We start from the raw sequence: 13,483 nt of genomic DNA, 5'->3' as shown, positions 1-13,483 counted from the left end.
AGAAAACTTATTTGATTTATTAAAATTCGAATGAAACACAAGGAATGGAATGGAATGTGAGTCCATTGCATAAATAAAAATATTAAAACAGAAACAAATTAATCTTAGGACAGCTTTTCAGTAATCTTGCAAATAACATGAGGGGTTGGGTTAAAGAGACGAAACTCTTTCATGAACCAATTACTCCACCTCAGAGCATGTTTGTCCCCCTTGTTCCTGAAGCGATATCTGAATCTCGACGTTCCCCCAATTATTTCATCAGTCTCCTCGGATCGGATCAAGATGGCACTTCCAATGCGAACCCAACACCCTTCGTGATCAACTCCTTCAACGGGGAAATTATTTCGATTCGGATTCCCCAAGTAGAGCCACTCTCGAGGGTTAAGGATGGGATGGGCTGTCTGCGGAAGGAGCCATGGCTCTCGAGTGTACAACTCCTCCCCCAATTCCACTATCAATCCCGGAATCGCCACTGCTTCTCCTTCAATCTTTGGCCGCAGAAAACCCTCTATGATCTCACTGTCTGAGATCCCACTTTCTTCCTCGCCGAATCCTGCCATCCTCCTCGTCATCCCTTGCCGATATTCAATTTGAGAATCAGATGTTATCGATGATATAACATTATATATACAAGTTTCTAAACCGATTGGGAAAAGGAAATCTACCAAAACTATAATAAAAACTATTTTTTTTTCACTGAACATCTTTACAAGGCAAAAGCCCAACGGAACAAAAAGTACAATAAAGAGATCAAAGGCTCAGCCAAACTAAAACCGAACAAAAAAATAAAAGATCCAACGAAAGCCCAAACAAAACCCTAACCCAGAGGAAAACGGTCCATGCCTCACCAACTTCCTACGCGTTGTGCGCCGAATCGAGAAAGGGACACATGCAGGGAGAGACGACACGTTTTCACGGCGAGGAAATCACCACCGGAACAACTCTCCGAACGTCCACCAGACACACCGGAACAGGACGCCGAGAAAGAGGAACCGTCGAGGCAACTTCATACAATAACCAAGACACAACCACTTTCACCTCTAGAGAGTCTCTGACCAAACTCTAATTGGCGTTTCACCGGACAAACCGGAACAGAAACCAGACCAAAGGAGTCGCCGGCAACTCAAAAGGAGAAGTGAAAGCATAGAGAAAATTGTCTTCGCTACAGAAGGAGAGTTCCAACGACCTACAACCAACCTCGATTCAATCGATTATCCTACGAGAACATCATGCGCCTTTAATGATTAGGATAAGCTCGAAGACGCAGCTACACTATCAGCGGGGAGGAAGAAGCAATCAATTGAAGAGGCCGGAATCGATTGGAACAAAGTGAAACGAAGAAGCGAAGAACAAGAAAACCAGGAAATCCCGGAAAAGATCTAATCAATCCACCGGAGAAGAAGGTAGATCATCGGAGACAAGAGCCAGCAACCTCAATGAAGGATAAAGAAAGTGTTGCCGGAGCCAAGAGCCGGTGGGAACGCCAGAAAAGAACGCCTACCACCAGAGCCAAAAGCCGACCATCCTGTTCTAAATAAGCAACAGATGTCGGAACCTAATCCCCAACGGAGAGGATAAAACACCGGCCACAACTGCCAGGACCAAAGAAACTGACTCTCTCTCTGAAAGATACAGAGAGAGTTTAATAAAAACTACTTTATATGAAATATTTATATGATTATATATTGAAAATGATATTATAAACCAAAAAAAAATAATGAAAAGAATTCTGAGATCATATTATCATTTTTAATAAATATTTTTGGTTTAAATTAAAATGACACTAACCTTCATTATTCTCTATTTTTTTCAGAAAATACAAAATTAGCAAAAATTATTCAGAAAAGTAACAATATATATTCTTATTATATTTCTATTTCTATTTCTATTTAAAGTTTAAATAAATAGTACTATATTTATTTCAAGAAAATCCAAGTTTCAAAAAAAAAAACATTTACACAAATTATTTCTTTCATGATAATAAATTGCAATGAAAATGGCACCATTCACCTGTATACTTTTTCTTTATTTCATGTCCGCTGAGTTTCTAGAAGAACATTCTACAGTGTAATTTTAGTGATTTGATTTAACTACATGCCGTGTTAGCTGGCGTCACGGGAACCAGCCTAAATACATACCCCAAACAAATGATAATTCAAAATAGGGGTTTTAGTAATTAAACCCTTCAACTAAAGATAAATCACAAAATAAACCCTCAACTCGGATAATGGCTTGCATTACATCGGTACAATATAAAGTGTTGATCAATGGTCAACCAAAAGGACATATTGTACCAAACCGGGGTCTTCGTCAGGGTGATCCGTTATCACCTTATTTGTTTATTTTGTGTTAGAGGCACTAATAGCGAATATAAGGAAGAAGGAAGAAGAAAAGTTACTTACGGGGCTCAAAATTGCACGGAGCTGTCCGGCGATTTCACATCTATTATTTGCAGATGATAGTTTTTTTTTCTGCAAAGCCAATAGGCAGGAGTGTGAAACTATTATACAGATCTTGAAAGACTATGAAAGAGCGTCGGGGCAACAAATTAATTTTCAGAAATCTTCTCTACAATTTGGCCATAAGGTTCCGGACGCAACTCTTCTAGAGGTACAACAGGTTCTAGGTATCACTACAATTGGTGGTATGGGAACATATTTGGGAATACCCGAGAGTCTTGGGGGGTCAAAAACACAGGTTTTTGGTTTTCTTAATGAATGGGTGAATAATAAAGTTAATAATTGGACAATACGATTTATTACGAAAGGAGGTAAGGAAGTTTTAATCAAAGCAGTGGCATCACCTATGTCAACTCATGTTATGTCATGTTACCGGTTACCAAAAATGGTCACGAAAAAACTTACCAGTACAGTTTCCCACTTTTGGTGGAGTGGCAGTGGCAATAAAAAAAGGGATGCATTGGTTTTCATGGGATAAGATGTGCAAAGATAAAGTGGATGGTGGTGTTGGTTTTAGAGATATTCAATATTTTAATACGGCGTTATTAGCGAAACAGCTATGGAGGCTAATAGATAAACCTGATTCTCTTTTCGCAAGGGTTTTTAAAGGAAGATACTATAGGAAATCTGATCCTTTGGACCCAATCAGATCATATTCTCCCTCATATGGGTGGAGAAGTATTACATCAGGTAGATCTCTGGTTAATAAAGGGCTATTCAAAAGAGTGGGAACTGGTTCAAGCATTTTTGTCTGGAATGATCCTTGGATCCCTGCTCCTCGCCCGATGTCAGCAATACAAAAATTCTGAATCAATATTTGAATCCACTACTTAAGGTGGAAGATTTGATTAATCAAGAAAATCTTTCTTGGAATTTGGATCTGCTCAAAGCTTATATACATCAGGATGATGTGGACATTATACGGAGTTTAGCTATTAGTCGTAATCCGAAACCGAACTCATATGGCTGGCATTTTACGGACCATGGAAGATATACGGTTAAATCGGGTTACCGAACGAAAAAACTATATCCGGATAGTAGAGTTCAGGACAGTTTTCTGGGACCAAATACTAAACCACTCTTGGCTCATTCTTGGAAGCTTCAATGTTCCCCAAAGCTGAAACATTTTGTTTGGCAAATAACATCGGGTAGTCTACCAGTAACTAAAAATCTTTATTCCCGAGGGATAAAATGTGATACGTTGTGTCAAGTATGTGGTATTGAGGAAGAATCTATTAATCATGTGTTGTTTGAATGTCCGTCGGCAATACAAACTTGGGCTTTATCCAATATTCCCTCATGTCCGGGGATTTTCCCCACCCCGTCTCTTTTCACAAATATGGACTATCTTTTCTGGCGGTTACCAAAGGAACTGGATTTGAGTTATTTTCCATGGATACTGTGGTAGATTTGGAAGAATCGGAACGCTAAAGTTTTTAAGAATCAGACAAGAACTCCTCTTGACATTCTTCGGACTGCGGAGATAGAAGGTGTCTTGTGGGCTGAAGCACAGACGGAGGCATCTGTAATTCGGGGACCTCTAGATATTATAGAAGAAGCCCTTCCACATGGCGCTGATAAGTGTTATATTGATGGAGCATGGAAGAAAGATGATCCTTATACGGGACAAGGATGTGTCTATAGGAAGAATGGATCCACAGATACTATGATGGGTGCTATGTCTATTCGCAGGAGTTTATCACCTTTACATGCTGAATGTGAAGCTTTGATATGGGCGATGGAGTGCATGAAGACTCTACAGGTATCAGATGTGGTGTTTGCAACTGACTGCTCTCAATTGGTGAAGATGGTGTCTACACCGACAGAATGACCAGCATTCACTACACATATGGAGGAGTTTCTGCGATGTAAGGAATTCTTTCTCAACTTTTCAATCCATCATATTCCAAGGGCGCAAAATACACTGGCGGACAGGCTGGCACGAGGTGCTAGGACTTCGCCATCTGCTATGGTTTATGTTGATTCCGTTTCCCCGAGGTGGCTCTCGGATCAGGGATCCTTCTAGTTTCTTAGCCTTTTGTTGTAAAAAAAAAAAACCCTCAACTAAAAATCCTACGAAATAAATCCTTAATTTTAATTCCGTTAACGTCTTTTACCCTCCGTCTAAAATACCGTGACGGAGGGGTGACATATGTTAACGGTTTTTAAGTTGAGGGTTTATAATGTTAAAAAATTTGTTTAAGGTTTTTTTCCAATTCAAAAATAGTTGAGGGGTTTTATCACTAAAGGTTATTAAATATTTTAAAACCTTTATGATCATTTATGTGTTGTCTTAAATTGATTTATATGCCATTAAAACTTATTTATAAATCTTTATACATTATTTTATGAATTTATAACCATTTTACAAAGCTTCATAAATATTTTAATACTTTTACAAATGATTAAAAAAGATTCATAAAACAAATCACTTTATTATTAAACTAATTTGTAAATCTTGTCGTAATAATTCTCAACACTACTTAAAACTTAATATGACTTAAAAATATTAAATTATTTGATATTTTGTAATAGTGATATACGAAATTTGTGTCTTACATTGCCATTGTCAAATATCAAATAATTAAAAAAATTATGTTATATTAATTCTTAAGTAATATGGATGATAGTTAATTAATGGCGTCAATCTTCCTACTTAGAGTAGGATCTTTTCTTATTTTCATTATTTCTGATTTTCGGATCATATTTTGCACCTATCACAAAAAATAATGCAAGATTATTCTTCTTCTTATTGATTTTGGACCAATATGTTGTACTTTTGTCATATTGATTAATAAAAAATACCACTGATCTATTATTTTTGCTTTATGAAGCATTCTTAATCATTTGTAAAAGTATTAAAATATTTATGAAGTTTTATAAAACGGTTATAAAATTGATAAAATAATGTATAAAGATTTATAAATAAGTTTTTACAGCATATAAATCAATTTAAAACAACGCATAAATGATAATAAATGTTTTAAAATATTTAATAACTTTTAGTGATAAAACCCCTCAACTATTTTTGAATTGGATAAAAACTCCAACAAAGTTTTTAACATTATAAACCCTTAACTTAAAAACCGTTAACATATGTCACCCCTCCGTCACGGTATTTTAGACGGAGGGTAACAGACGTTAATGGAATTAACGTTGACGGATTATTTCGTAAGATTTTTAGTTGAGAGTTTATTTTACGATTCATATTTAGTTGAAGGGACTAATTACTAAAATCCCTTCAAAATACTCAGAATGTTCCTTGAACTAATTGGTAGTTGAATGCTTATTGCTAATATACTTTTCTAGAAGAACATTCTACAGTGTAATCTCAGTGATTTGATTTAACTACATGATGTGTTAGCTGGCGTCATGGGAACCAGCCTAAATACATACCCCTAAACAAATGATAATTCAAAATACTCAGAATGTTTCCTTTAAACTCTTGTGCTTGCCTTTTCAAATATTGGTGTAACATTGTGATCAAATGTTAATTGTTACAACACGTCAAGAAAATTGATAAGTTCTATTTAAAGAATGATACACAAATCAGTAAGACCATCTTTATCGCTGAGTTCTTAATGGATTTTTAAGTCTAATAAGGCATTTAATTAAATCAAAACAAAAAGAAAATTAGATAACCATCCTTAATAGAGATTTTGGCAACCAATCATAAAGGAAGTTCTTAATACACGTGTCACTGTCAGCAAACTTGTGAATTATGGATTTTTTTTTTCTTTTTTCTTTCTTTCTTTCTTCTCTTCTCTCGCTTTCTCAGTCGTTCCGATGACTGCTTTTGTGAAGAGAAGTGTCTCCTCCGTGCAATCGGCTGCTTCTCACCGTGAAGTCAGCCTCCGGCAAGACTTACAGACAGTTAGCGGCGGAGACAGGACTCAAACGCCGCACTTCCTGGGAATCGGTCTCTCTCTCTCTCTTCCCCGCAAAGTTTGATTCTTATCGCCGCCGTGACTTAGCTTAGTTCCGATGGCAGCAGCAACTCATCTCACTGAGCATCTCAAAACTTTCGTTGACGTCACTCGTTCTCCTACTCACCATGCACTTACTTACACTCTTCCTTTTTTTTTGGGAAGGCTGAGAGTCTGAAAGCGATTGCTACTTCCTTGGAGAAGGGTGTCGTGTCTATTAATCAACCAATTGGTAAAACACACTCTTTCTATCATCATCTTCTGTAATCTCCTCCTCTCTGTGTTGTTAAAATTCTGTATCTTTGTGTGATGTATATAGGTCGTAGAGATGGACTTGTACTTAACGACCACTGATGATGTTGTCCGAACACGAGGTATTTCTATTCTCTTTTAATATGTAACGGAAAGAGTAAGGGTTTGTCTTTTGTAGGTATTCTCCTGCTTGCGGTGATGCTGGACCATCTAAAGTTGAAGCCTTTGGACAATGCAGTTGTCCATAGTCTCATTGGTTTCTTTACCGCAAAGCTGGTGATTTTGATGCTTCTTCTTCTTGTATCGTTTTTTGTAATTTTATTCAGTTTTTTTTTTTTAATGTGATCTTGATCTTGTTTCAGGCAGAGTGTAGTCTGTGCGGGGTGCACTTACTGGTTGCTAGGCTCTGCTTAAGAGGAAAAACGTAGTAGCCGGTGTGGTCACTGCTATAATAGCAGTGCTATTGATGCAGAAGCTGTGGCAAAGGAAATAGCACAGAGTATTCAAGTGCAGTCTTTAGCACTGCATCACCGCAAGGTATAAAAAATATTTCTATTCCTCTACATTGGATGTTCTTTAATTGAGTTATTACGGATGTTTTTTTGCAGCTCTGTTTTGAACAATTGGAGTGCCTTCTAGAGCAATACCCTGACGCTATGATAAATTTGGTATGTTAATGCTCTCTACTTGGGGATACCAAGTTTATAATCCAAAGTTCAGTCTAGTCCTATTGACTAAACGATCATTTTCCTAGGGAGATTTGATTGTTTATGCTACATGCGAAGCCATCGATGGAGAAAAAGAAAGAAGATTGTAGCCACTTTTAAGCAGTGTGCTAGGTATCTTACTCCTCTCTTCAACTTGTGCAGGAAGAAGGTATAAAGCACAATCCCATTTCCTTTTATTGCAAGTTCTTTGTTTTGCTTGCTGTTTGGGTGTGAAACATATTAGTGATGAGAACATTCGTGTACTGTACTTGTTGTTTGAACTTATACATAAGGTAGCAAATTGTTATGTAATTAATTTTTTTTTAAGAAATCCAAATTAAGAAACTACCATTGCAGGTTAAAAATTAGATGATTCTTAACTAAAGTCCCTAGCTAACATTTATTAGTTAAATAATCATTAAGGTGTACTTAATAAACTCATAAGGTTTCTAGGGATAATCATGCTCTTATACCATCTTTATCGCTGAGTTCTTAATGGGTTTTTAAGCCTAATAAGGCATTTAATTAAATCAAAACAAAAAGAAAATTAGATAACCGATCCTTAATAGAGGTTTTGGCAACCGATCATAAAGGAAGTTCTTAATACACACGTCACTGTCAGCAAACTTGTGAATTATGGATTTTTTTTTCTTTTTTCTTTCTTTCTTTCTCCTCTTCTCTCGCGTTTTCAGTCGTTCCGATGACTGCTTTTGTGAAGAGAAGTGTCTCCTCCGTGCAATCGGCGGCTTCTCACAGTGATTCTTTTATTAAAACTAACGGAGAGGTCAGTTAACGGTGACCCTGCAGCCTGACTCATTCAATAATGAATGTTCAGTTTTGTTGTTGTTGGAATCTAATAACTGATTTTTTTTAATGCTTATATAGGAAGCAGATTACAAAGATGATGTGTATGAAATGCATGATAATCCAACCATTAGGTGCTACCTGCTCAAATATTTCATGCAATTCATCAATGGGAAAATATTTCTGCAAAGTATGCAAAAACTATTTGACGATGAAAGGTAAAGATTTATTCTGTTTCAGCAACTATTCTTTGCATTTTTCTGATGAAATGTTGCATGTGAACTTGTTTTTTTGTTGTGTGGTTTGACTACGTCTAGAGAAAAATATATCATTGTTCCTATTGCAGTCTATGCCGAGTAGGGAAAAGATTGGGATTGAGTACTTCCATTGCATGAAATGCAATGCTTGTATGTCAAGGACTTTGGTAGAACATGTATGCATAGAAAAGTGCTTAGAAGATAATTGCTCGATTTGTCATGAGTACATTTTTAACTCGAATTCTCCAGTGAAGGCTCTTCCATGTGGTCATGTGATGCATTCAACATGCTTCCAGGTACTTAAAATATCTCAATATGTTTGATACCAAACCTATGCTAAGAACTTTTACTTATGGGCGTGTTCTGTTTTTCTGGTTGTAGGAGTACACATGTTTTCATTACACATGCCCTATTTGCAGCAAGTCACTAGACACTAGGGGATATGCAGGTTAATTAGACCAAAAGTCTGGTTTTATCCTTGAATAAATACATAAAGATTAGTCGCAGAAGAGATTAGCTAATGGCAATCAAATGCAACTAAGAATAAAAAGAGAGAAATCAAAACATACAATATTTTGGTTACCAGCAATTCATCATGAAAAGTGACACCATCGTGTTAATATTAGTTCTTCTTGTCTCACACAGGTGTACTTTAGAATGTTAGATGCACTGCTCTCAGAACAAAAGATGCCAGATGAATACTTAAACCAAACACAGGTTTCTCTCTGTTCTCTTTGAATCTTATGAATATATTATGCATTAGTTGACTAGGTTTAAGCTTAAACATAAGATGGTTGGTTGCAGGCAATACTATGTAATGACTGTCGTAGAAAAGGAAACACCCCTTACCATTGGCTCCATCACAAGTACTCTTCTTGTGCCTCCTACAACACCAGACTTCTCTAATGCTTCCAATTTCCCTCCTTGTATCATTGTACATGAGCAAGTCTTAAGACAATTTTTGTTTCTTCCTTTTTGAAAGCATTTGATTTTGTATGAAAAATCATAATATTCGAGATACAGTATGTGAAACTCACTTAATATCAGATATATTATTGCAAGCGGAAGATACAAATGACTGGAAAGATATAAGTATTATCCCTAACCTTAACTTATGACTTACAAGCTAAACAATTCATAAAATGCAACCGGACAAAAGAGAAAGATAAAAGCCTAAAAGAGAAACAAACACTCACAGCAAATGCATCCTTTCAACATAAGACTGCATCAACCACCTGTTGAGAGACTCACCACACCCAACGAAACAACCCGAGTTTCCACTCTCCGTGAAAAACGGTGAACCAAACATGTTGAGCAGCTCTTCAACCGCTTGTCTCACCATCGACGTACCAGTCACTCTACTACGTCTTCCCCAACCAGTCACTATATCAATCCGAGAAGGACAAGATCCGGAGATTAGCATCTGCCTACGGAACCAAGCAAGCGTCCTAGACAACGCGGTCACTGCAGTTCCTTCCGACATTACATGGAGATTAATAAGCCAATAGCTGCTGCTTTTCTCCCTCAACGCATCAGGAAAAACATTCTTCTGTGCTGCAACTTCCCAAACCGATCCAGCCTCTTCTTTTTGCCCTGACTTGTGTAGAAAGTCAACCACCGCGTCCACAAGCCCTCTCTTGCTCTCTCTGTCCTCGCTGTGCATCAGATCCAAGAAGCTGTTCACATGATTACGCACGTTCTGCCCATCAGGGCCTGCAGACGGCATCTTGAGAAGAAACATATGCGCCGGATGACCAGTGCTCGCCATTAGCTGACCATAGTAACCCATATCAAGCTTTGACCGACCATCCGTGCAACAACTCAAGAGCAACGTGTACGTCTGCAAAGAGGGGCGTAGACCAAGAGCCAGCATGTTCTGCAACAACTCATACGCTTCCCCTATCTTGTCAACCCTAAGGAAGGTACTAAGAAGAGAATTACACGTAGGAACATTCGGTAACAAACCAGCATGAAGCATTGCTTGATACCAATACCAAGCCTTCTCAACATTACCAGCTTTCCCCCACAGATCCACCAAAAGCCCATAAACAGGCTCATCAGGAACCCAATTGTTATCCCGCATCTCGGTGAAGACACCCTCAGCTTCCTCTAGATACCCACAGTGCCCAAGCACCTCCATCACAATACTATACGTCACTTTATCAGGCCTAAACCCAGCGTTCTGCATGTCGCGGTAAAGCTTCAACGCGCTCTGGTAGTTCCTCGCCTTGGCGTGCAAGTCCATCATGATATTGTACGTGACCAAGTTAGGTGTACAGCCCTGATCAACCATCTCGCAGAAGAGCTTGTGTGCAGCTGGTAAATGCCCAGCTTTCCCAAGACAGTTGATAATGACACTGTAAGTGAAAGTGTCGGTTGAGATACCAGCCGCTTCCATCCTCTGGTGCATATCCATCGCAACGTCGAGAAACCCAGCCTTGGCGTGAATGTCTATGAGTGTACAGTAAGTTACACGGTCTGGTTCGCATCCAGCTTCTTGCATCTGATTAAACACATTCATCGCTTCGTTGAGGTAATTAGCACGGCCGTAGCTGTGGATAAGACGGTTGTAAGTAACTGTGTTTGGCCTACAACCGTCTCTAACCATCTCATCGAGAAGCTTGTTTATGGCCCGAAACTGTTTAGCACGGCCGAGGTTACCAACCATGGTGGTGTAAGTGTGCTCGTCGTGCTTAAACTTAGGCTGCCTTTTGAGCCAGTAGAAGAAACCAAGAGCGTTTCCGTAGTCGTTCATCTTCTTGAGAACTTGGTTCGCCTGGTACGGACCCATCGTTAAGCGGAGATTCTCAAGAGCCATCTCAGCAGCAGGACCCCACCTGAATGTTTTCAAAATGCTGGAAACGTTTTCCACCTCTTTGACGTTACAATACTGCCTTGAAGAAGGCGCTTTCATCATTTCGTTTGGCACAAACCTGTTTGAATCAATATTATTGTGTCTCTGCAACATGCTTGTCGTCCTCTTGCCAGATGTGTGATGATGATACCTTTTCTGTGCCGAGACTTGTTTGAATCCTTCCTTAGTCCCTCGGAAGTTGCTACTAGAATTTCTAATTTTACTAGCTGAAGACTCTTTTGCAGCTGATGATCTAGGGTAAGCTTTGGCCAAGTCCTCTCTTCTTATAACTGACTTGACACTTGTGATAGGCCGAGCTGGATCCACCATACAGCTCTTCCCTAATCCAAACACTTCACTACTCCCTCCATCAGATGAAGGAAGCTTAAAGTTAGCTAAATCAGACAAAATACTAACCGCTGCATAACCGGCTCTGAAAATCTGATCCCCAATAGGTGCTGAAGAAGAAGCTTCCTCCTCCTCCTCTCTAATTGATGCATAAGTAACCGAATGTGGTTTACTAGGCAGAGCAGGAGAAGAAGAAGAGCAAACATGCTGTGGCAATAGAGATGGCCGACCAGAACCATCAACCTTCTTTAGAACAGCCGGTTTAGTCTCTGCCTCTCCTGGTAATATGCTTCCCGCTACAAGAGGCTTACGGATAATAATACTGGATGGTAGTTTTTCAGCTAGTGCAGCTTCGTGCCTAAGTTGCTGGCGTCTGGAGACACAAGGCTCGTCATCGTTGAATGCAGAAGGACTCCCATCAGCTGCACTTGATCTAGATCCACTAAGGAAAAAGGATCTTGCTGAACTTGAGAGTTTGCTGATTTGCTGTGGACGCATCATTTCTCTGCGGTAAAATGACAATCAGAGATTCACATATAGTACTCACAGGAGAATGATCATCAAGCATGTAACTTTAATGACAATCAGAGATTCGTCCCTGCCAACAAGTTAAAGTCTTGAACTTTATTGTATATACTCACAAGTGAACCATAAGCACACTTCGAAATAAGTCAAAAGTCTAATACTTTTTCAACATGACCCAAATGTTTGAGCTGAAATCTCGAGAAAACGCTTTAAAACCCAGGAGAGACGACAAAGATAAAAAACACGATAACACACCGTGTGATTGAAGATTAAACAGGAAAGCCAGAGAACAGCGTCCAGTGATTAAGGTAAGAGATCACTAGTCACCTGATAGACGGTGGAGCTCAGTAGCTACGTTATGGTCTTTGGTTTCCTTGTGAGACTCTTCAACGGAGGCGAAAAGCCCGTCAATCTTCTACCCTCCTCCAAGCATATTGGCTCATACGGAGAAGGAGGCTGCGAGAATTCGAGGTCACAACTTTTCTTCTTTTGATCTCTCTTTTTATAGTTTTCATAGACACCCCTAATCTTTTATTTGTTTCTAAATAATGCACAATAGTCTTATTCCTTTCAGTTTTTGCTCAATTCTTAAATAGGATTTGTCTTTTACCTTCACTTTCAGATATTGGCTTTCTCATAGTTAACAAGTACCGTGCTGAAATTGTTATTTTTGTTATCCCTCTTTGATTTATTACACTGTTGAAAGTAGTATTTTCTAGTGCCTATTTTAAAAATTAAGTTTGTTTTGTGTTATTATTGAAAGAATCTATGGCTTTGGCTTAAAAATGAGAGACCCAGCACAAGTTGAGCTGCTTTTTGTAATTTCTTCTTTTACCTTTTCCACCTTTGGCCATTTCTTATTTGCAACGTAGAAGCTTTGCCTTCCTCAAGTTTCGTTACTCTTCGTTGTACACGTGGTGTTGCTTTAATGTCGTTTGCTCGTGACTGTCCTGTTACTTTAATATTCAAAGAGATTTTTCTTTCTTCTGGGGGCATCTGTATTAGGGGTCCCTTAAGGCATCCCTTAGGGGAAGGGGGTGGGAACCGAGAAAGAAAGAAAAGGGAAAAGCCCTTAATTAAGGGCTGTCCCTTACTCTTTAATGACCAAAAAAAAAAAAAAAAAAAAAAGCAAAACAAAGAACTCTCTCTCTCTCTCTCTTCATTCCACCAATAAAGATGCCCTGGTATTTGACTACTGAGATTTGAGAGATATATTTGGGTGGAGGTTGTGAAATGGGAACTTTTAACGGATACAAATAAGAGAACCAAAAAAAACTTCAATGTGAAAAACTTCTTACGTTTTGATAGATATTAATATACAACTTGTAAATATATTTTCTAACAAAACTTG

The 13,483-nt window shown here is 38.5% G+C and overlaps 2 protein-coding genes and 1 non-coding gene across 15 annotated transcripts; 1 reads left to right on the top strand and 2 right to left on the bottom strand.

The window, feature by feature from the left end:
• Positions 1 to 104: 104 nt before the first annotated feature.
• LOC117125936 lies at positions 105 to 572 on the bottom strand. Its single transcript, XM_033272914.1, has one exon. It carries the CDS (start codon positions 570 to 572, stop codon positions 105 to 107), a length of 468 nt encoding a protein of 155 aa, XP_033128805.1.
• Positions 573 to 6,034: 5,462 nt separating this feature from the next.
• On the top strand, positions 6,035 to 9,451 carry LOC103872696. 13 transcript variants are annotated; one of them, XR_004448853.1, is made up of 13 exons: positions 6,081 to 6,378; positions 6,551 to 6,617; positions 6,705 to 6,759; positions 6,816 to 6,913; positions 7,000 to 7,174; positions 7,246 to 7,305; positions 7,392 to 7,513; positions 8,037 to 8,128; positions 8,230 to 8,366; positions 8,495 to 8,701; positions 8,787 to 8,853; positions 9,051 to 9,122; positions 9,210 to 9,451. It is a non-coding gene; the product is annotated as an uncharacterized LOC103872696 (transcript). The 13 variants fall into 13 exon arrangements; XR_004448852.1 differs by having other exon boundaries at positions 6,035 to 6,378; positions 6,705 to 6,913; positions 7,004 to 7,174; XR_004448859.1 differs by having other exon boundaries at positions 6,035 to 6,378; positions 6,705 to 6,913; positions 7,000 to 7,144.
• LOC103872697 (pentatricopeptide repeat-containing protein At1g18900) lies at positions 9,435 to 12,850 on the bottom strand. The gene is made up of 2 exons (XM_009151128.3): positions 12,460 to 12,850; positions 9,435 to 12,112 (listed from the first exon to the last, which is right to left on the bottom strand). The coding sequence occupies exon 2, from the start codon at positions 12,106 to 12,108 to the stop codon at positions 9,598 to 9,600; it is 2,511 nt and encodes an 836-aa protein (XP_009149376.1). The 5' UTR covers positions 12,109 to 12,112; positions 12,460 to 12,850; the 3' UTR covers positions 9,435 to 9,597.
• Positions 12,851 to 13,483: the final 633 nt, after the last annotated feature.

Source organism: Brassica rapa, chromosome A06, assembly GCF_000309985.2.
Source record: "Brassica rapa cultivar Chiifu-401-42 chromosome A06, CAAS_Brap_v3.01, whole genome shotgun sequence".
NCBI lineage: Eukaryota > Viridiplantae > Streptophyta > Magnoliopsida > Brassicales > Brassicaceae > Brassica > Brassica rapa.
This window is presented reverse-complemented; position numbering and strand designations above follow the sequence as displayed.